The following is a 22,930-nucleotide window of genomic DNA, read 5'->3' as shown; positions in this document are numbered from 1 at the left end:
GCTCAAGGAGGAGGAATGTGAAAGCGAGGAGGTGTGCGGTGTTTGGCTCTGGAACGATGTGTTGATCCTGGACGTCCACGTTGTCCCACGCTCGTCGCCAGCAGCGTCCTTCCCCACCTGGGCGAGGTTCCAAGATGGTGGCAGCAGCAGCAGCGGCAGCGGCGGAGCTGGAGCCGGTGACGGCATGAGCAAGGGCCATTCTTGAGGTCTTGGTTGATGGTGGTTATAGGGGGTTGTCGGTGGTTGATGGTGGTTGTAGGTTGTGGTCGGTGGTTGATGGTTGTTGTAAGTGGTTGATGATGATAATTGTTTTTTTACCCTTCTATCTGGCAACAAAACTGACACCTTTTTACAAGGAGTCATGTTTGCATAGACCACAATACCTGCAGTCATAATGCAAACAAAAAACACAACTCTGATAATGTATGCACTGTCCTTGAAGTTGATTGGTCCACAACCGAGACAGCTTTCCTTAGAGCCTAGTCTCACATGGGTTGGACCAGATGACGCCAAAAGGCTTGATGATGGTTGTAGGTGGTGGTAGGTGGTTGATGGTTATTGTAAGTGGTTGATGGTGGTTGTAGGTGGTGGTAGGTGGTTGATGGTTGTTGTAAGTGGTTGATGGTGGTTGTGGGTGGTAGTTGTTTTTGGCAGAACGACTTAATTAATTGGCTGTGTCAGGTGGAGGAGGGTTTACGACACAAACGTTACCTGTCTTATTATTATTTGGAACTGGGAGGGAGCAGTGGAGAGCAGCCCCCCAGAAGATGACATGACAGAACTACTCGTGAGATCGCTCTCAATCTACCCACCACTATCATCGTCGCACTCGCTCGCAAGGCGTTTCAACCGCTCGCGGATCGTGACTCGCAGCGGCGACCTGTGGTAGTCGCTCGTCGTGGCCATTGGCAGCGGCTGCTTGATAATCACCCTTGGGTGGTGACTCGGAGTGTAGGTTTGTGTGTTGAACTTCTTTTCCACCGCACCTCGCCAACTGTGGCTACGAGCGGTATCCAGCATCGCGGTCACTGTTGTCGGCGGCCTTCACTCTCGCGTGGTGACGACCTCGGTGACGCAGCGCTCCGTCGTGTCGCTGAGCTGCGTGACCTCGACCCGGAGGCGCGCGAGGGCGCGACCCCCGCGCAACACCCCCGGCCCGGGGTCGGGGGTCGCGTGCCGCCCGGGGCTCGCGCCGACGCCCGCCCTCCCCCTCGGCCCCTCCCCTTCCTCCTCCCCCTCCTCCTCCACGCCGTCGGGAAGACCCCTCTCCGCCCGCCAGCCCGGCGCCCTCCCGGCGCCGTCCAACATGCGGCGCCGCCACCGGCGGAACCGAGGCCGGGCGGCGCCGGCGTCGGGGCCGGCCGGGCGCCGGCAGAGGGCGGCGGCGATGGCCTCGCGCACGCCCTGCCGCGTGAAGCCGTAGAGCGCCGGGTGCAACGCCGCGGTGGCGTAGGCGAGGGCCAGAAGCGCCGGCCTCACCCGCAGCGCCAGCGCCAGCCCCTCGTCGCCGTCGGCGCCGCCCGCCGTCGCGGCGAGCACGAGGTTGAGCGTCTGCACGGGCGCCCAGCAGCCGGCGAAGGAGCCGACGATGGCGAGCGAGGTGCGCAGCACGCGGCGCTTACGCGCGCGGCGCTCGCGGTGCCGCCGCACGGCGCGCTTGATGGCGAGCACCACCGCTACCGACGCGTGCACGCCCATGGGCGCCGGCTTGACCGCCGGCTCCAACGTCGGCGCCGCAGGGGTCCGCGCCGTCGGCTTGGCGCCGCCCGCGCCGTGCAGCCCCGACGCGAAGCGGAAGCGCAGCGCGCGCACGATCTTGCCGTACGTGAGCAGCATGGCGCCGGTCGCCAGCAGAAAAACCGGCGCCTGGGGAACGAGGTGGTCGAAGCGCAGGCGTATCTCGGAGCCGCGACCCCCGCTACGCCCAGAGCCGGCTCCGTCGATGCTGTCGTTACCGATGTTGGTGCCGGCGTTTGGGCCGCGTCGGTTGGGCTGCTGCAGGATCCAGTCGGGTCGCATGAGCGGGCAGGCGAAGGCGGCGGCAGACAGCGCCCAGAGGGAGGCGAGCACGGCTCCAGCGCGACGCGGCGTGAGGAGGCGGCTGGTGGGGCGCACGCCCATGTCGTAGCGGTCGAGCGTCACCAGCAGCACGCCCGTCGACGTGGCGACGCCCGCGAAACTGGCGCACGCCTCGTGCAGCGCGTACAGGTCGCCGGCGCCGCCGCCCGGTCGCCGGTCCCGTTGCTGACGCCCGTCCTCCTCCGGTGCGACGGGGTTCTCGGTTTCATTTTTGGCGCCGGCGCCAGTAGGTCCGGGGGCCGACGAGGAGGCGATACTCTGGCCGGTCCTGACGTGCGCCGTCCCCGCCCCGCGGCGTGACCTCCGCGGGGCTCCGTCGGCGGCGCCGGCGGCTTCTCCGCAGCCCGACGGGGCGACGCCGGGAATCGCCGCCGGAGCATCGCCGGCCGACGCGATCGCGTCCCGGTCGACCCCGGGGCCGGTCGGCGTCGGCGGCGGCACTCCGGGGTAGAACGGCACGGACGCCAGCCCGGGCAACAGCGTAGGCACCGGCAGCAGCAACGCGGCCGCGGCCACGGGGGCGCAGGCGACGCTGATGAGCAAGTCCAGCGCGTGCACGCTCGCCGTCACCATGACGCTCACGCTCACCGCCGATCCCCTCCCGCCCACGCCGGCGCCCCCCCACGAGGCGCCGCCCGCCGACGGCCCCCTCCGTCGCGCCGAGCGGGCCCCGTCCCTCGTGCCGGCGCGGCAGCGGCCGCAGGCTCCGCCGACCGCCAGCACCAGCACGTTGCAGGACAGCCCCAGCACGGCCTCGAGAACCAGCAGGGCGGCCACTCCGGCGCGCAACCACAGCGGCCACGGCTCCTCCATGTCGGGGGCGCCGGCCGCGGCGCCAGGGAGGGACCGTCGAGTGGCGCGTAAAGCGGACGGCGCCGTCGCTCGTGCAGCCGCTAGTCCCGTCGACGGCACCGATGCTCGTGAAGTCGATGGGGCGGTCGTCGTCGCGCTTTCACGCGGTCAGCCGAGGGTCGTTCCGTCCGTCATCTCGGTCGCCCGTGCAGTCGCTAGCACGGTCGGCCCTGCAGTCAGCCATTCTTTCAGGTCTTTCTTGAGCCATTCCTTGAGTGGTTCTCTCAGTCACTGCTCCCTTCAAGCCCTGCGCAAGGAGGGAGAGGGGTGGCCCGTGTACTGGGGACACGCCGAGTGTGGTGAGGCTCGTGTGTGTGTGCGCGTGAGACGGGGGATGGGTGTGGCCTGACCTCCTCCCTGCTCTTCCTCCCCGCTGTGGGGTGAAGGGCGGCTGTGAGAGGTGGTGGTGGTGCCGAGCGTGGGTCGTGTGCATTGTGTGTGTGTGGTGTGTGGAGTCTGGCACGGAGAGTGCGGACGCACATCCTGACATGCGGAAATCATGCACACGGACACACGGCGAAGACAGAGATCCCCCCCGTCCATCGAGTGAACAAGTGTTGTTAGCGAGCACCTGTGAAGGCCGGGATGGTACACGAAGGGGTGGTATGGCCAGAACCACGCACAGCCATCTTTGTCTCCCCAGTGCTGATGTTACGTGCCGCACATGGTACTCGTTTAAGGCTGAGTCGACCTAGAGGGTGCCCAGAATTGGGTCAGATGATCACTAATGCTGGCTATGAATTGGAAGTGAACTCGGTGCGCCGAGTTTATAGCGCAGTGCATTCACCACGACACTCGCTCCTCGTCCACGCACACACGCACACGCGTAACACATACACATACACGCTTACACGCGTAGAAATACACACAGACGTAGCTACACGCTTGCATGTACACTCACGCAACGCATCCAGATGCAGCCTCGTACATGGACCGACACTTGCACAGACAAAGACAAAGCACACACACCACACTCACCTGAACACGCACTCACCAGCATACACACACCACACTCACCAGCATACACACACCACACTCACCAGCATACACACACCACACTCACCAGCATACACACACCACACTCACCAGCACACACACACCACACTCACCAGCATACACACACCACACTCACCAGCATACACACACCACACTCACCAGCATACACACACCACACTCACCTGTACACGCACCAGCATATACACACCACACTCACCAGCATACACACACCACACTCATCTGTACACACATCAGCATACACACACCACACTCACCAGCATACACACACCACACTCACCTGTACACACACCACACTCACCAGCATACACACACCACACTCACCAGCATACACACACCACACTCACCAGCACACACACACCACACTCACCAGCATACACACACCACACTCACCAGCATACACACACCACACTCACCAGCATACACACACCACACTCACCAGCATACACACCCCACACGAACCAGCATACACACACCACACTCACCTGTACACGCACCAGCATATACACACCACACTCACCAGCATACACACTCCACACTCACCAGCATACACACACCACACTCACCTGTACACACACCACACTCTCCAGCATTCACACACCACACTCACCAGCATACACACACCACACTCACCAGCATACACACACCACACACTCCACACTCACCTGTACACACACCACACACACCACACTCACCTGTACACACACCACACCCACCAGCACACACACACCACACTCACCCGCATACACACACCACACACTCCACACTCACCTGTACACACACCACACTCACCAGCACACACACACCACACTCACCAGCACACACACACCACACTCACCAGCACACACACACCACACTCACCTGTACACACACCACACTCACCAGCACACACACACCACACTCACCAGCACACACACACCACACTCACCAGCACACACACACCACACTCACCAGCACACACACACCACACTCACCAGCATACACACACCACACTCACCAGCACACACACACCACACTCACCAGCACACACACACCACACTCACCAGCATACACACACCACACTCACCAGCATACACACACCACACTCACCAGCACACACACACCACACTCACCAGCACACACACACCACACTCACCAGCACACACACACCACACTCACCAGCATACACACACCACACTCACCAGCACACACACACCACACTCACCAGCACACACACACCACACTCACCAGCACACACACACCACACTCACCAGCACACACACACCACACTCACCAGCACACACACACCACACTCACCAGCATACACACACCACACTCACCAGCATACACACACCACACGCACCAGCATACACACACCACACTCACCAGCACACACACCACACTCACCAGCATACACACACCACACTCACCAGCATACACACACCACACTCACCACACTCACCTGTACACACACCACACTCACCTGTACACACACCACACTCACCTGTACACACACCACACTCACCTGTACACGCACTCACCTGTATGGCATCGCGTCGGAGTTCCGCGTCGCCCACGCTGGCCTGCCGCTCCACTCTCCCTCTCACGCTGTCCACTCTCTCCAACTCTGTCTGCGAGGCTGCCTCTCTGATGATGTCGCTCTCTCTCCTCGCTCTTCCCTATCGCGCCCTCCTTCACGGCTCTCTCTCTCTGATTATCTCTCTCCCCTGCCTTTCCTGCTCCCCGTGCTGTCGTGAGCTGAGTCTGCACTGCTCGGAGACTCCCCTCACTCGCCCTCCCCTCTCCCCTCGCTCGCCCCCCCCCTCACTCCCCCCCCTCACTCCCCCCCCTCCTCCCTCTAGCTGTCTGTCACTCGTCGCACTCCCTTCCCAATTACTCACTCCCTCCTCACTCCCTCCTCACTCCCTCCTCACTCCCTTCACTCTCCCCTCTGCACCCCCCCCTCTCCCTTCCCAATTACTCACTCCCTCCTCACTCCCTCCTCACTCCCTTCACTCTCCCCTCTGCACCCCCCCCTCTCCCTTCCCAATTACTCACTCCCTCCTCACTCCCTCCTCACTCCCTTCACTCTCCCCTCTGCACCCCCCCCCTCTCCCTTCCCAATTACTCACTCCCTCCTCACTCCCTTCACTCTCCCCTCTGCACCCCCCCCCTCTCTCCCTTCGCGCTCCCCTCTGCACCCCCCCCCCTCTCCCTTCGTTCTCCCCTCTGCACACCCCCCCCTCTCCCTTCGCTCTCCCCTCTGCACACCCCCCCCCTCTCCCTTCGTTCTCCCCTCTGCACACCCCCCCTCTCCCTTCGCGCTCCCCTCTGCACCCCCCCCCCCTCTCCCTTCGTTCTCCCCTCTGCACACCCCCCCTCTCCCTTCGTTCTCTCCTCTGCACACCCCCCCCTCTCCCTTCGCGCTCCCCTCTGCACCCCCCCCCTCTCCCTTCGTTCTCCCCTCTGCACACCCCCCCCTCTCCCTTCGCTCTCCCCCTCTGCACACCCCCCCCTCTCCCTTCGTTCTCCCCTCTGCACACCCCCCCTCTCCCTTCGCGCTCCCCCCCCCCCTCTCCCTTCGTTCTCCCCTCTGCACACCCCCCCTCTCCCTTCGCTCTCCCCTCTGCACACCCCCCCCTCTCTCCCTTCGCTCTCCCCTCTGCACCCCCCCCTCTCCCTTCGCTCTCCCCTCTGCACCCCCCCCTCTCCCTTCAATCTCCCCTCTGCACCCCCCCCTCTCCCTTCGCTCTCCCCTCTGCACACCCCCCCCTCTCCCTTCGTTCTCCCCTCTGCACACCCCCCCCTCTCCCTTCGCTCTCCCCCTCTGCACACCCCCCCCCTCTCTCCCTTCGCTCTCCCCTCTGCACCCCCCCCCTCTCCCTTCGCTCTCCCCTCTGCACCCCCCCCCCTCTCCCTTCAATCTCCCCTCTGCACCCCCCCCCTCTCTCCCTTTGCTCTCCCCTCTGCACACCCCCCCCTCTCCCTTCAATCTCCCCTCTGCACCCCCCCCCTCTCTCCCTTCGCTCTCCCCTCTGCACACCCCCCCCCTCTCTTCCTTCGCTCTCCCCTCTGCACACCCCCCCCCCTCTCTCCCTTCGCTCTCCCCTCTGCACACCCCCCCCCCTCTCTTCCTTCGCTCTCCCCTCTGCACACCCCCCCCCCCTCTCTCCCTTCGCTCTCCCCTCTGCACACCCCCCTCTCCCCGTGCTCTCTGTGAGGACCAAACTCTCTGGGGAGAGTCTCTATGGGGGCCGAGGAAGTGGGGCCAGGTGGGGAGTGTTGGAAGGAGCTCTCTGTAGGGTGTGTGTAGTGTGTGTGTGTAGACTGTGTGGTGTGTGTAGTGTGTGTGTGGTGTGTGTGGACTCTGTGTGTGGGGTGTGTGTGTACCCTGTGTGTGGTGTGTGTAGACTCTGTGTGGTGTGTGTGTAGTGTGTGTGTGGTGTGTGTGGACTCTGTGTGTGGTGTGTGTGTGTACCCTGTGTGTGGTGTGTGTAGACCCTGTGTGTGGTGTGTGTGTGCACACTGTGTTTGTGTGTGTACACTGTGTGTGGTGTGTATGTACACCCTGTGTGTGTGTGTAGACACTGTGCGGTCTGTGTGTGTGTAGACCCTGTGTGTGCTGCATGTGTGCGTGTGGTGTGTGTGTGGTGTGTGTGTACCCTGTGTAGGGTGTGTGTGTAGACTCTGTGTGTGGTGTGTGTGTACACTATGTGTGCTGCGTGTGTACACTATGTGTGCTGCGTGTGTAGACTCTGTGTGGTGTGTGTACCCTGTGTGTGTGTGTAGACACTGTGCGGTCTGTGTGTGTGTAGACCCTGTGTGTGCTGCGTGTGTGCGTGTGGTGTGTGTGTGGTGTGTGTGTACCCTGTGTAGGGTGTGTGTGTAGACTCTGTGTGTGGTGTGTGTGTACACTATGTGTGCTGCGTGTGTAGACTCTGTGTGGTGTGTGTGTAGACCCTGTGTGTGCTGCGTGTGTGCTGCGTGTGGTGTGCGAGTGTAGACAGGAGTAGTTCACTGCACGCGGAGGCCCCTGTCCAGCCGGCGTTAGGCTGTTAATTGAAGGCCGCTGTGGTCGATGCTGGGCAGTGGCCTAACGAGGTCACACGTGGCACTGAACCCCCGGGGAGGGGCAAGTGTGGTACACTGTATGATTGTGTGCATGTTATGTGTTTGTATAAAAAAGACTGTTGCTTTTCACAATGCCATACGGAAGAAGAAGAAGAAGAAGATCTGTGTTTGTGTATATATATAGCTGTGTTTGTATATATATATCTGTGTTTGTGTATATATATCTGTGTTTGTGTATATCTGGGGAACCGTGGTGCAGTGGTTAACGCACCGCGCTACGAACCCGGCGATCCGTGTTTGATTCCCGCTCACGGTCACCTACACCAGTGACGATTGTCTGAACCGGTCCTGGGCATCCCCTAGGTCGACTCAGCCTTAAATTAGTACCTAGTGTGGTGTGTAAACATCACCACTGGGGAGACAAAGGGGGTCGGGCGTGGTGCTGACCACGCATCCCCTCTTGTGCCATGCCAGCGTTCATGGGTGCTACTCGCAAACAGCACAGTCTGTCGGCGGTAGGAGGGATCTTTGTGTGTGTATATATCTGTTGGCGGTAGGAGGGATCTTTGTGTGTGTATATATCTGTCGGCTGTAGGAGGGATCTTTGTGTGTGTATATATCTGTCGGCTGTAGGAGGGATCTTTGTGTGTGTATATATCTGGTGGGGAGCAGGAGGCGAGGGCTTAGCGCCGTTTACAGCCCTGAGCTAGTGGTGGAAATTCAACATTCATATGGCGGGGGGTGGGCCCATCCATAGAGCCATCACTGTTGACTTCCCCACAAAGCGGAGGGATGAAGGGCACGAGTTTGGCCCCCCGACCAGCAGTTGAGCTTTTGCAACCTTCCGCTTGCGAGCGGCTCGCTTCACCCGAGGCCGGGGTCGAGAAGAAGTCCTCCTCTGCATTCAGTCTCTCATCGATGGCCCCGAGCACCCTGGCGCCGGATCGTCTCGAAAGATTTCCAGTTTCCCCGCGTCAAACTCAAACCCGCGCTGTGCGGGGCTAAGGCGGCGGTGGCGATGTATTCTAATGAGGCGGTTATGCTAATGAGGGAGAAGAGAAGCGGGTTTCCACGGCGCGTCGGCCGCCCCGGCGATGCTATTAATAGCGCCACGGCAGCCGCTGCGTGGCTGATTAATGTAACTGGAACATGCGGCTTGCGAACTCGCTGTGCCGCCAACTCGGCAAGATGAGCTCGATTCCCGTGCCGCGGCCGGAGCGGTGAGCGATGCGCTTGACGGATCATCGCCTTGGTGCGCCGCGTCGGCCTTGATAGGCGCTCGCTAATGTCGCCGTGCTCTCTGTGTGCAGACTACCTGTGCCAGGGTGTGGACCTGTCAGGGGTGGAGGTGATCGCGGGCGACCTGGTGTTCATCGCGAGGGCGCGCGGGGAGGTGGAGGCCCAGGGCTCCAGGCTGCTGCAGCAGGGCATGGAGACCCAGGTGCGTGTGAACTGTGCCCACGTCACGCCGCACCTCCCCCAGCTCCTGGAGCATGGAGCGGTGAGAGACGGAGAGAGACACAGGGAGAGAAAGAGGTGCAGATTGAGGGACAGACACAGCAAAACACAGAGACGGCAAAAGAGACAGATAGAGACAGACGGCGAGATAGAGACTGCATTTGACGCCATGGGGGGCTGCACGGAGTCGGATGTGCAGTCTCCAACCCTCATCCTATACAACGCTATCACTCTGGCCTCTCTCCTATTGTAGTTCGTGTTATGAAGACAACTTGGTAGAGGAATGCGTTGGCGCGAGTCTACGACGCTATTTCACCGAGAGCGATTTCCGTCATGGCCGTCGAGATTTGTTTTGACCCAGTGGAAAAATAATTAACTCGGAAATTCCTGAAAACAGCCGCGTCCCATTCCAGCAGGGACGGAGCGAGCATCCCAGTGGAGCGGCCTGGGTACGCGTTGGCATGGTTACCGAGCAGGGCCCCCGAACGTACCGATGCATCCTCGTGTGTGTGCGCGTGTGTGTGTGTGAGCGCGTGTGTGTGCGTGTGTGTGTGTGAGCGCGTGTGTGTGTGTGAGCGTGTGTGTGTGCGTGTGTGTGTGTGTGAGCGCGTGTGTGTGTGTGAGCGTGTGTGTGTGCGTGTGTGTGTGTGTGAACGCGTGGGAGCGGTAGTGTAGCGGTTAGCTTGCTACGAACCTGGCGACGCGGGTTCGATTCCCGCTCACGACCAACATCGGTGACGATTATCTGAACAGGTCCTGGGCCTCCCCTAGGTCGACTCAGCCGCAAATGAGTACCCGGTGCGATGTGTAAACATCGCCACTAGGGAGACAAAGGCGGCCGGGCGTGATGTTGGCCACCCACCCCTTGTGTGCCGTGCCGGCCTTCATAGGTGCTCGCTAACAACACTTGCCCCTACAGTCTGTTGCAGGCTATACGGGCATCTTTGTTTTGTGAGCGCCCCAATAGGTCCCCGCTTCTCCCCGGTGTCCACCTTGCCTGATGTCCACCCTCCCCAGTGTGGTGGCCACCTCTCCCCGGTGTCCACCTTGCCTGATGTGTTCCACCGTTGATCTGGAGGAGCGGGGGTGGTGGTGGGGGTCGGCGGTGGATGTGCGGCGCCGCCGTTAACGCAATTAGAGGCCATTATGGATCGATTGGGGCGCCTTGTTAGGGCCACAGCCCAACCATGGGGCGCTCGTTAGGGTTCGACACCAACACACAGGGGAGGTCGCGCGCTCGTGTGTGGGTGTGTGTGTGTGTGTGCGTGCGTGCGTGCGTATGCATATCTGTGTGTGTGCGGTGGCGCAGTGGTGTAGCAGCACTGCACTACGAACTTGGCGAATCGAGTTCGATTGCAGCTCATGGCCAACATCGGTGACGATTATCTAAACCGGTCCTGGGCCTCAGCTAGGTCGCCTCAGCCTCAAATGAATACCTGGTGCGTCTTGTAAACATCGCCACTCGGGAGACAAAGGCGGCCGGGCTTGGTGCTGGCCACCCACCCCCTCTTGTGCCGTGCCGTCCTTCGTAGGTTCTACTCGCTAACAGCACTTGCCCCTACAGTCTGTTGAGGCAATACGGGAGGGGGGGATCTTTGTCCTTCTGTATGTATACGTGTGCGCGTGCGTGCGCGTGTCTCCCCACCAGAACCCCACGCAGGTGGGCACGGCGCTGCAGGTGTTCCACAACCTGGGCGGGCTGGCCACCACGGTGGGGCGCGTCCTGGAGTCGGCACGCGCCACGCTGCACGAGCAGACGCGCCGAGCGCTGGACGCGCGCGCCCTCAGCCAGGCCGTGGGGGGCTCACGCGGTGAGGGGGGCGGCGAGGCAGGGCCGAGATGAGTGGGAGGAGTGCGTGTGTGCGGCGGGCATGGTGGCGGTGCAAGGTGAGCGAGTGAAAGTGAATGCAGGAAGCGCGGTGAGCGGACGAGGGTGAGTGGGTACGGACGGGCGAGTGGGTGGGTGGGTGTGGTGAGGCTGGAGGGGGCATACAGGGTGACGGTGGGCGAGGGGGAAGTTGACGGGTGTGGGGAGAGTGGGGTGAGTGGAGGGAAAGGTGAGGGGGGTGGTGATGAGTGTTGAAGGGGGCGTGCGGGGTCAAGGGCAACGGAGGTGATCCGAAGGCGTCTGTTTTCACGCCCGTTATAACCCCCCGGTCTCACGCACACAGATGCAATTACCATCGACCACTGCGCGTGCAAGCGCGTCTTTGTGTGGGGCAGCGGAGCGGTGGTTAGCGCTACGCTGCGCCACGAACCCGGCGACCTGAGTTTGATTCCCGCTCACGGTCAGCACCAATGACAATTATCTGAACCGGTCCTGGGCCTCCTCTAGGTCGACTCGGCCTCAAATAAGTTCCCGGTTCAGCGTGTAAACATCGGCGTTGGGGAGACAAAGGGGGCCCGGGCGTGGCGCTGGCCACCCACCCCCTCGTGCGCCGTCCCAGCCTTCATAGGTTGCTCACTAACAGCACTTTCCCCAAAAGTCTATGGAAGCTACACGGGGGATCTTTGTCTGTGTGCCAGGCTCGGCTCCGGGCCGCACCTCCATGGTCGCCCCCGGCAACTCGGCCGCGTTCCGTGCAGCTCTGTGGACCAACGTGGAGCGGCTCATGGACCACGTGTTCTCAGCCTGCACCCAGGTAGCTTGCTGTCCACCCTCACTGCTGTCCACCCTCGCTGGTGTCCACCGATGCTGGTGTGTGTGTGCGCGTGTCTTTGTGTGCACGTCTGTGGGGAGCGGTGGCGCAGCGATTAGCACGCTGAGCTACGGAGCCGGCGGCCCGAGTTTGAATCCCGCTCACGGCCAATGCCGGTGACGATGATCCGAACCGGTCCTGGGCCTTCCCTAGGTCGACTCAGCCTCAAATTTTTACCTGTGGCGGTGTGTAGATATCGCCAATGGAGAGACAAGTAAACATAGCCAATGGGGAGACAAAGGCGGCTGGGTGCGGTGTTAGCCACCCACCCCCTCGTGCGCCGTGCCGGCCTTCGTTGGTACTCCTCACTAACTCCACTTTCCCAACAGCCTGCTGAAGGCTACATGGGGGATCTCTGTTCTTTTGTGGGGGTGTAGGTGCAGCACCTGGAGAAGGTTTTGGCAAAAAAACGAGACCCAATCACCCACGTGGGCTTCCTGGATGAGCTGGCAAAGGTCACGCAGAGCACACACAACACACACACAACACACACACAGAACACACAGAACACACAGAACACACAACTCACACACACCACACACACCACACACACACAACACACACACAACACACACATAACACACACAACACACGCACAACACACGCACAACACACGCACAACACACACAACACACACAAAACAAACACACACACCACACACACACCACACACACACACAACACACACACAACACACACACCACACACACACACACAACATACACACAGCACACACACAGCACACACACACAACACACACACACAACACACACACACAGCACACACACACAACACACACACACAGCACACACACAACACACACACACAGCACACACACAACACATACACTTGCTGAACACACACCCAGAGCACAAACACATCCTGCTGAACACGCCCCAGATTACATTACTGTGTGCTGTCACGTGTTGCTTTAGTGTGTAGTGTGTGTGTGGTGCGCGTGTGTGGTGCGTATGTGGTGTGTGTCCTACATGTTGACATGTGCTGTGTGTGTTGATGTTTGGTGTGCTTTGATGTATGTGTTGATTTTTGTTCATACGTGTGTTGACGTGTGTTTACGTGTGTGTGTGGTGTGTGTGGTGTGTGGGGTGTGTGGTGTGTGTGTGGGGTGTATGGTGTGTGTGTGTGTGTGTGGTGTGTGGGGTGTGTGTGTGTAGTGTGTGTGTGGTGTGTGTGTGTGGTGTGTGGGGTGTGTGTGGTGTGTGGTGTGTGTGTGGTGTGTGTGTGGTGTGTGGGGTGTGTGTGTGGGGTGTGTGTGTGTGTGGTGTGTGTGTGGTGTGTGTGTGTGGGGTGTGTGGTGTGTGTGGTGTGTGTGGTGTGTGTGTGGTGGCGTGTTGACGCGATGGTTTGGGTTGTGTGTGAGCAGGAGGGCCAGGCTGACATCCTGGTCTCGTTCTGGGCATCAGTGACGCAAATGCTCAGCACCGAACTCCAGAAGGCAGCCAGTGGTGAGGTCACAGCCCTCGCTCACCCCTCACTCACCCCTCACTCACCTCTCACTTACCCCTCACTCACCCCTCACTCACCCCTCACTCACCCCTCACTCACCCCTCACTCACCTCTCACCCACTCCTCACTCACCCCTCACTCACCCCTCACTCACCCCTCACTCACCCCTCACTCACCTCTCACTCACCCCTCACTCACCCCTCACTCACCTCTCACTCACCTGTCACCCACTCCTCACTCACCCCTCACTCACCCCTCACTCACCCCTCACTCACCCCTCACTCACCCCTCACTCACCTCTCACCCACTCCTCACTCACCCCTCACTCACCCCTCACTCACCCCTCACTCACCCCTCACTCACCCCTCACTCACCTCTCACTCACCCCTCACTCACCCCTCACTCACCCCTCACTCACCCCTCACTCACCTCTCACTCACCTCTCACCCACTCCTCACCCCTCACTCACCCCTCACTCACCTCTCACTCACCTCTCACCCACTCCTCACCCCTCACTCACCCCTCACTCACCCCATTCACCTCCCATTCACCTCTCACTCACCTCCCGCTCATCTCTCCTCCTGCGTACCCCCCGGCCCCCCTGCCCTGCCGCCCCCGTAGACTCGGGCCCTGTGCGCCAGGCTTTGGAGGGCGAGTACCCCAAACTGCTGCGCCACTGCAGCGAGCTGTGGCGCCGGCTGCAGGCCCCCCCCGGGGCCCCCCACTATGCGCGGCCCCCCCAGGCTTCTGGTCGGCCCGGCGACGGCGCTGCCACGGAGGGGGATGACGCGACGGACGGCGCGGAACGTGCCGCCACGCGCGCTCACGAGTGAGGGCGTGCACCGAGCCTGGCGCGAGAGCTGGCGTCGTTGTACTGTATTGTATGTGTGTATGTACTCGTGTGTGTGTGTGTGGGTATGTGTGTGTGTGGGTATGTGTGGGTATGTGTGGGTGTGTGTGGGTATGTGTGTGTGTATGTGTGGGTGTGTGTGGGTGTGTGTGTGTGTGTAGGTATGTGTGTGTGTGGGTGTGTGTGGGTGTGTGTGTGTGTGTGTGGGTATGTGTGGGTGTGTGTGGGTGTGTGTGTGGGTATGTGTGGGTGTGTGTGTGTGGGTATGTGGGTGTTTGTGTGGGTATGTGTGGGTATGTGTGGGTGTGTGTGTGGGTATGTGTGGGTATGTGGGTGTGTGTGTGGGTATGTGTGGGTATGTGTGGGTGTGTGTGTGGGTATGTGTGTGGGTATGTGTGTGTGTGGGTATGTGTGGGTGTGTGTGGGTATGTGTGTGTTGTTCTGCGTGGGTATGTGTGTGTGGGTATGTGTGTGTGTGGGTATGTGTGGGTATGTGTGGGTATGTGTGTGTGTGTGGGTATGTGTGGGTGTGGGTATGTGTGGGTGTGTGTTTGTGGGTGTGTGTGGGTATGTGTGGGGTGTGTGTGTGTGGGTATGTGTGGGTATGTGTGGGTGTGTGTGTGGGTATGTGTGGGTATGTGTGGGTGTGTGTGTGGGTATGTGTGTGGGTATGTGTGTGGGTGTGTGTGTGTGGGTATGTGTGGGTGTGTGTGGGTATGTGTGTGTTGTTCTGCGTGGCGTTTGTGCACAGACTGCCCTATATGACATCATAACAACAGTCTGGACCACTGGACGGGTTCCGCAGGACTGGAAGGATGCCCTGGTGGTCCCCCTCTTTAAGAAGGGGGACCGTACTGACTGTAACAACTACAGGGGCATCTCACTCCTCAGTGTGCCGGGTAAGGTCCTGGCAAGGATTATTCAACATCGCCTTGCTAGGCACGCTGAGGAGAGGCTTGCGGAGCCCCAATGCGGTTTCAGGAAAGGGCGGTCCTGCACAGATGCCATATTTTCTGTCCGTCTGCTCCAGCAGAGGTGTAGGGAATTCCAAAAAGACCTACATCTCTGCTTTATTGACCTGGTCAAGGCCTATGATACCATCAGTAGGACTGGGCTCTGGGTTGTTCTTCGTGCTTTCGGAGTCCCTGACCCTCTGCTCACGATCATTAAGGACCTTCATGATGGTGAGCGGGCCCGGGTAAAATTACGTGGCCGGGAGTCGGAGCCTTTCCCTGTACACCTTGGGGTGCGACAGGGATGTCCTCTGGCTCCCACATTATTTAACATCTATTTCGACTGCGTAGTTCGTGAAGCCTTCAATAGCTGTACCGGGGGAATTACCATTTGGTACAGATATAATGGGAGGCTGATCGACGCCCGGGTGCGATCAAGGGATGGCTCCCTATTGGTCAACCACGTTATGTATGCCGATGATTTGGTAATAGCTGCACATTCAGAAGAGGAGTTGGAGACGCTGCTGCTGAGACTGGAGCGTGCCACTAAGAGGTGGGGCCTTACCATCAGCCCCACCAAAACTAAGCACCTGCCTGGGTATTTTGTACCATCGGGCACTCCACCCCCACAACTCCCAATCGGTGATAGGGCAGTTGTGGAGAGAGTGGAGAGTTTCCCATACCTGGGCAGTGTGCTTATGACATGACCGGCTCCAGTTTATCAGCAGAGGTCTCACTCCGAATCAGTCGAGCGGCAATATCTTTTCATCGGTTGCGTAACGCTGTGTGGAAGCTACCTGGTCTGTCGCTCCGCACGAAGCTTCAGGTCTTCTCGGCCACGGTCATTCCCTCCCTTCTCTACGCTTGCGAAACGTGGACCCCCCTAGTGGAGCATCTTCGCCGGTTGGAAACATTTAGGCTGGCCTGCCTACGATCCATTCTGGGTTTAACCAGGCTGGATTGTGTGAGGAGCTCACAAGTCCTTGAAAGATCTGGGCAAAGTCCCATCAGTGAGCTCCTCCGGCAGGCAAGGCTGCGTTGGCTGGGTCATGTAGCCCGCATGCCCAGCCACCGCATGCCTAAACAGCTTTTGTTCGGCCGGATCGAGGGGGCTAAACGGGCGCGGCACGGGCTAGAGAAGAGATGGAGTGATGTGGTACAGGAGGACGTGGAGCTGAGTGGACTTGCCGATGACTGGTACCAGCGGTGTCAAGATCGGCCTCAGTGGAGGAGGCTCGTGAAGGACGCTACTGGGCAGTTGGAGGCAGTCGCCCTCCAACAACAACGGAGGGCGGAGGAGCGACGCTCACAACAACGAGCGGAGCGCCGGGTGGCTAAAGCACAGCAAGTTGGCACAGTAGGGGGCACAGGTGGTGCATCAGCCAGTCATCTCGGTCATCTCGGTCAGTCGACCCGTGGCACCTGGGTCTGCCCCGTGACCTCCTGCCAGCGGGCGTTCGACACTTCACGTGGCCTCAGGGTGCACATGGCCTGGCACAAGCGTCGTGGTGACGTCACCGCCACTTAGTGGCGACTGGCGGTTGTTGTTGTTGTTGTTGTTCTGCGTGGGTATGTGTGTGTAGGTATGTTTGGGTGTGTGTGTGTGGGTATGTGTGGGTGTGTGTGTGGGTGTGTGTGGGTATGTGTGGGTGTGTGTGTGGGTATGTGTGTATGTGTGGGTGTGTGTGTGGGGAGCAGTAGTGTCGCGCTTAGCGTGCTGCGCTACGAACCCAGCGACCCGAGTTCGATTCCCGCTCATGGCCAACTCCACACTGACGATTATATATAATCGTCCTGGGCCTCCCCTAGGTCGATTGAGCCTCAAATGAGTACCTGGTGCAGTGGGTAAAAACTGGGGAGACAAAGACGGCCGGACACGGTGTTGGCCTCCGACCCCCGAGTTCGCCTTGCCGGCCTTCAAAGGTGCCGCTCGCAACTAGCACTTGCCCCACCGTTCTGTTAAAGGCTACATGGTGGACATTTGCCTTTGTGCCCACAGCCCCGAGCAGCACCTGCGCACGTGCGTGCGTCCGTTCGAGGCCACGTACCTTGAAAAGTCGCTCTCGCGCCTCTTCGACCCGGTCAACCTCGGCTTCCCGCCGGGGGCGCGGGGCCCCCCCTCCCTCGACGAGGTGGACTCCCTCGTCCGCATCATCTCCAGGTGCCTCCCCTCTCCCCTCCGCTCCCACCCCCCACCACACCCCCCACCACACCACCCACCACACCACCCACCACACCCCCCACCACACCCCCCACCACACCCCCCACCACACCCCCCACCACACCACCCACCACACCACCCACCACACCCCCCACCACACCCCCCACCACACCCCCCACCACACCTCGCGCACTACTGCCGAGCTGGGCGTGACGCCGTGTGTGCCGCCCCCACAGTGAGCTGTGTGTGACGCCGCGTGTCGCCACGTGTGTGACGCCCCCACAGTGAGCTGTGTGTGACGCCGCGTGTCACCTCGTGTGTGACGCCCCCACAGTGAGCTGTGTGTGACGCCGCGTGTCACCTCGTGTGTGATGCCCCTACAGTGTGCTGTGTGTGACGCCGCGTGTCACCTCGTGTGTGCCGCCCCCACAGTGAGCTGGGTGTGACATCGGTGGACGGAGATCTGAGCTCTGCTGTGGCCAGAAATGTTGCCAAGACGCTGCAGCTGTTTGCTGCCAAATCCGAACAGTTGGTGAGACGCACGCACACTCGCACGTACACTCACACCCGTACACTCACGCACGTACACTCACGCACGTACACTCACGCACGTACACGCACGCCCGTATGCACACACACAAAAAACAAAGACACGCACACATAAAGACAAAGACACGCACAAGGACAAATGAATGCACACACGTACAAATACATGCACGCATACGCGCACACAGGCATACATGGATACACAATCACAGGGACACATAGACGTCTACGTACGTGTGTGTTTTTTACATGTGTGTGCGTGTGTGCCTGTGTGCCCGTGTGCGTACTCAGCTGTGCACGCAGGGCGAGGGCAGCCAGGTGATCGGGCCCATGACAGACGGGCAGAGACGCAACGTGGCCCTCGTCAACGCCCTTCACCACCTGCACACCTCCACCATCAAGGTGCTCACCACCCTCGCCACTCACTCACTCACCCTTCACACACTCATTCACCTCTGCACGTACACACTCACATATCCACACACACTCGCCTATCTACTCACTCGCTCAATGCATCCACAAAAGCGAAGACAAAGATCCCCTGTGTAGCAAGACCTTCCTGCAAACAAAACTTTGGACTCGGTGTAGTCCTGGATCAAAAAATAAGTGTATATATATCATTATGAATGTATATAAATAATGTATACCGGATACCTCCTTGTGCTCGTGTGCTGCAGGTGCTGTCTGGTATTAATGCCTTGCCCCCAGCTGCCATGGAGGCCATTCAGGAAAGCCTGCAGGTGAGGCCTAATACGTCATGGCCATGTTTGCCATGCGTGCACGTGTACACGCGTACACGTGTACACGCGTGTACGTGTGCACGTGTGTGCGTGTGTACGTGTACACGCGTGTACGTGTGAGTGAGGAGCAATTGCACAGCGGTTAGCTGTCAATGTGGCTGGTGTGTGCTGCATCCCTGCACGCTGTGCGTCTGGGTATGTGACCCTCTCTCTCTCCACACGCACGCACGCACACACACGCGCGTGCACACACGCATACAAATGCACACACGCGCGTGCGCACACACGCATACAAATGTACACACACACGCATACAAATGTACACACACGCGCGTGCGCACACGCATACAAATGCACACACGCGCGTGCACGCATTTCCCAGGTGGTAGAGCAGCTGATGGAGAGCACCTTGCGCCCTCAGCTGCAGTCATTCCAGGACGCCGTGGAGGCCATTCTGCTCACGATGCACCAAGAGGACTTCTCAGGGTGGGTGTGTGCGGCCCACGGCGTGCGTGCGTGCATGTGCGTGTCGTGGACACAGACAAACATCCCCTGTATAGCCCCAGCTGGCTGTTTGGGGCAAGTGCCATTAGCTTGCACCTGTGACGGGCAACAGGGCAGACTCGGGGGTGGGTGGCTCGTACCATGCCCAGCCATCTTTGTCTCGCCAGTGCTGATGTTTAAACACCGCATCAGTTGCTCGTTTAAGGCTGAGTCGACCTAGAAGAGGCCCAGAAGCGGTTTAGATATTCATCACCGGTGTGAGGTGTGAGTGGCAGTGCTTTGTCTTCGTGCCGTGGGAAGCTCGGTAAGCCGAGTTCCATTCCCACCCACGGCCAACATCTAAATGCAGACATCAGCACTGGGGAGTGTACGTGCTGGCCACCCACACGCCCCCTTGTGTGCTGTGCCGCCCTTCGTCGGTGATCGATAATTGCAACGTGCCCCAACAAAAGTGTGCTTGAGGCCACACGCGGAATCTTCGTTTTGTTGTTTGGATGTGTAAGCGTCCGGGTCCGTGCTATGTGTGCGTCTGCACGTGCGTGTGCCCGTGTTCGTGCGCGCACGTGTGTGCGGTGTGTGTTTGTGTGTGGCCGGAACGGCGGTGCAGTGGTGTTGGCGCACTGTGCAACATCCCGTTCAAGGCCTCACGGGCCATCTTCGGCTATTTGTCCGTATTCCCCATTCCTGTACGGACGCGGGGACGTACCCCACCCGCTTGCCCACCCGCTGACCTGTCTGGCCTCGCGTCCACGGTGCTGCGCGCGTTTGTCCGTCTCCACGCAGGTCCGGCGGTGCCGGCCCCGGTCCCGGCGCCGGCGCCCCCGACGCGGCGCCGTGCTCGCTCTACATGCGCGAGCTCCAGGGCTTCGTGAGCCGCGCCGTCTCAGACTACTTCGGCCCCTGGGCGTGCGCCGCGCTGACGAGCCGCGCCCTGGAGGCGGCGGCGGCACGCGCCGTGCGCTTGTTCGTGCGCCACGCCAGCCTGGTGCGGCCGCTCGGCGAAGCCGGCAAGATGCGGCTGGCGGCCGACTGCGCCCAGGTAAAGAGCCGGCTGGCCGGCTGGCGCCACTTCCCGAACGGTTCCTCCATCCTCGTTCCGCCACCGGCGCTGCATCTCCCACGTCTGCCACTTCCTCGCCTCCCCTCGTCCCTCGCCTCCCCACGTTTGTCACGACTCTCTACTCCCCTCCGCACACTCTCCTACCTCTCATTTCACTCTCCGGCTGCCAAGGCTTCCCATCAAATCCCCCAATCACCCTTCGATCAATGGGAGATTGCTCATTCTCCTCTGCTGCCCCCGTAGGTCGTTGGGTGCAGTGTTAGCCGATGAATCTTGTATAAGTCTACGTCACTCTTATCTCCTGTGCTATCGTTTGTGCTGTCGCTGGCTGCTTTGCGTTATTAGCTGTCCGTGCGAGTGCTCAGCCACTGCCTGCCCCCACAGATGGAGCTGGCGGTAGCTCCATTGTGCCGACGAGTGTCAGACCTGGGAAAGCCGTACCGCCTGCTCCGCTCATTCAGGTACCCACGCACTTCAACACACACCCCGTCATACAACAACAACCGCCATTCGCCACTAAGTGGCGGTGACGTCACCACGACGCTTGTGCCAGGCCATGTGCACCTTGAGGCCACGTGAAGTGTCGAACGCCCGCTGGCAGGAGGTCACGGGGCAGACCCAGGTGCCACAGGTAGACTGACTGAGATGACTGGCTGATGCACCACCTGTGCCCCCTACTGTGCCAACTTGCTGTGCTTTAGCCACCCGGCGCTCCGCTCGTTGTTGTGAGCATCGCTCCTCCGCCCTCCGTTGTTGTTGGAGGGCGACTGCCTCCAACTGCCCAGTAGCGTCCTTCACGAGCCTCCTCCACTGAGGCCGATCTTGACACCGCTGGTACCGGTCATCGGCAAGTCCACTCAGCTCCACGTCCTCCTGTACCATCCGGCCGAACAAAAACTGTTTAGGCATGCCGTGGCTGGGCACACGGGCTACGTGACCCAGCCAACGCATCCTTGCCTGCCGGAGGAGCTCACCGACACACACATACACCAACGCACCGTCACACACCAACGCACACCATCGCACAACAAGTTCGTACCCGTGTGCGTACCCGCGTGTTTACCCGTGTGTACCCGTGCGGGTACCCATGTGCATGCCCGCAGGCCACTGCTGTTCCAGACAAGCGAGCACGTGGCGGCCAGCCCTGCGCTGGGGGAGCTGGTGCCGCACGGCACCGCGCTGCACCTGCTCTTCGCTCGCGCGCCGCCCGACATGCCCTCTCCTCACCAGGCATGTTGTCTGCCTCCCTCAACTCGGCATTTAGCGCGCTGCGCCACGAACCCAGCGACCCGAGTTCGTTTCCCGCTCACGGCCGACGCCGATGACGAATATCTGAACCGGTCCCAGGCCTCCCCTGGGTCAACTCTGCCTTAAATGAGTGGTACAGTGTGTAAACATTGCCACTAGGAGACAAAGGCAGCCGGGTGTGGTGCTGGTCACCCACCCCCTCAATTGCCCTGCCAGCCTTGAATAGGTGCTACTCGCATTGAGCCCTTAACATTCTGTTCAAGGCTAAATGGATGAACCTCTCGTTTCCACTTCCAGAGGGTGGACTGGTCCGTGGCTCGGTACTCGCAGTGGATGGACGACCACCCGAGCCAAAGGGACCGACTCACCTTCATCAGGTGCCCCCCCACCCCCTCCGCCCCCCCCCCCCCTTCCCATGCGACCGTATCGCGTTTTGCTGTACCTCTGACGTGTGACTCACGGTGGAGGGAGCACAGGTGGAGCATCCGCCGGTCATTTCAGCCAGTCAACCCCGTTCATGGGGCGGCCTCCAAGTGCCCCCAGCCTGCCACAAGCCACGCGGTGACGTCACCGCCACTTGGTGGCGAACGGCGGCTGCTGTCGTTGTTGTTGTTGCGTGTCCATGTGTTTGTACTTCGTGTTGTTAAAATCTCTTTTTAGAGCTTTGTGGGGACATCACCTCTATGGCTGCTGCTGCTGTTGTCAATGTGACTATCACGGGATGACCGTAACATTTTGCTTGGTGGACTGCGCCGAAAACCTGGCGACCGAGGTTCGATTCCCCGGCCACAACTATTGCGCTGCGTCAGTAGCGCAATTTCTTCAGCTTTGAATGAGTACCTGATGTCGAACCGTAAATATCGGCAATGGCGGGGAGACAAAGGTGGCTGGGAGTAGTGCTGGCCACTGGTGTGCCTTCATAGGTGCTCGCTAATAGCCCCAATAGGCTGTGAAGGCTACACGGGGGATCTTTGTCTCTATAACACCCCTGGTCTTGTTGGCAGGTGGGTGGCTTTTGCACTGACCTTCTAAAACTAATTATTTCCAGCTCGCTAGGGTATGAATCACACTAATGAAGTGCACAGGACAGAGAGCACTCTCAAACACAGTTGTGCATTTCATTATCGTGTATTCCTGTTTGCCCGTGTGTATCATCTGCACTGCAATGTTTACTCGCTCCTTCCACGGAGGAGAAGCAAAACGACACGAACGACCTCCCTCCTGAAGCCCTCTCGTCATGGGCGGCAGAC

At 60.0% G+C, this 22,930-nt stretch overlaps 1 protein-coding gene across 1 annotated transcript in view; it reads left to right on the top strand.

Annotated features, from left to right (window-relative positions):
- COG5 (component of oligomeric golgi complex 5) overlaps nt 1-22,930 on the top strand; it is a 37,171-nt gene that overhangs the window by 12,502 nt on the left and 1,739 nt on the right. Inside the window, exons 7-21 of the mRNA XM_078613009.1 lie at nt 9,306-9,436; nt 11,102-11,264; nt 11,980-12,095; nt 12,530-12,607; nt 13,536-13,617; nt 14,240-14,447; nt 17,421-17,582; nt 18,015-18,114; nt 18,420-18,530; nt 18,806-18,868; nt 19,251-19,354; nt 20,156-20,411; nt 20,817-20,893; nt 21,536-21,662; nt 21,978-22,057. Coding sequence (XP_078469135.1) covers nt 9,306-9,436; nt 11,102-11,264; nt 11,980-12,095; nt 12,530-12,607; nt 13,536-13,617; nt 14,240-14,447; nt 17,421-17,582; nt 18,015-18,114; nt 18,420-18,530; nt 18,806-18,868; nt 19,251-19,354; nt 20,156-20,411; nt 20,817-20,893; nt 21,536-21,662; nt 21,978-22,057 — 1,858 coding nt within the window. The remainder of the gene's footprint in view (nt 1-9,305; nt 9,437-11,101; nt 11,265-11,979; nt 12,096-12,529; nt 12,608-13,535; nt 13,618-14,239; nt 14,448-17,420; nt 17,583-18,014; nt 18,115-18,419; nt 18,531-18,805; nt 18,869-19,250; nt 19,355-20,155; nt 20,412-20,816; nt 20,894-21,535; nt 21,663-21,977; nt 22,058-22,930) is intronic.

Source organism: Lampetra planeri, chromosome 40 (assembly GCF_965212315.1).
Source record: "Lampetra planeri chromosome 40, kcLamPlan1.2.h2, whole genome shotgun sequence".
Taxonomy (NCBI): domain Eukaryota; kingdom Metazoa; phylum Chordata; class Hyperoartia; order Petromyzontiformes; family Petromyzontidae; genus Lampetra; species Lampetra planeri.
Note: the sequence above shows the minus strand (reverse complement) of the source record. Positions and strands in the feature narration are given on the sequence as shown.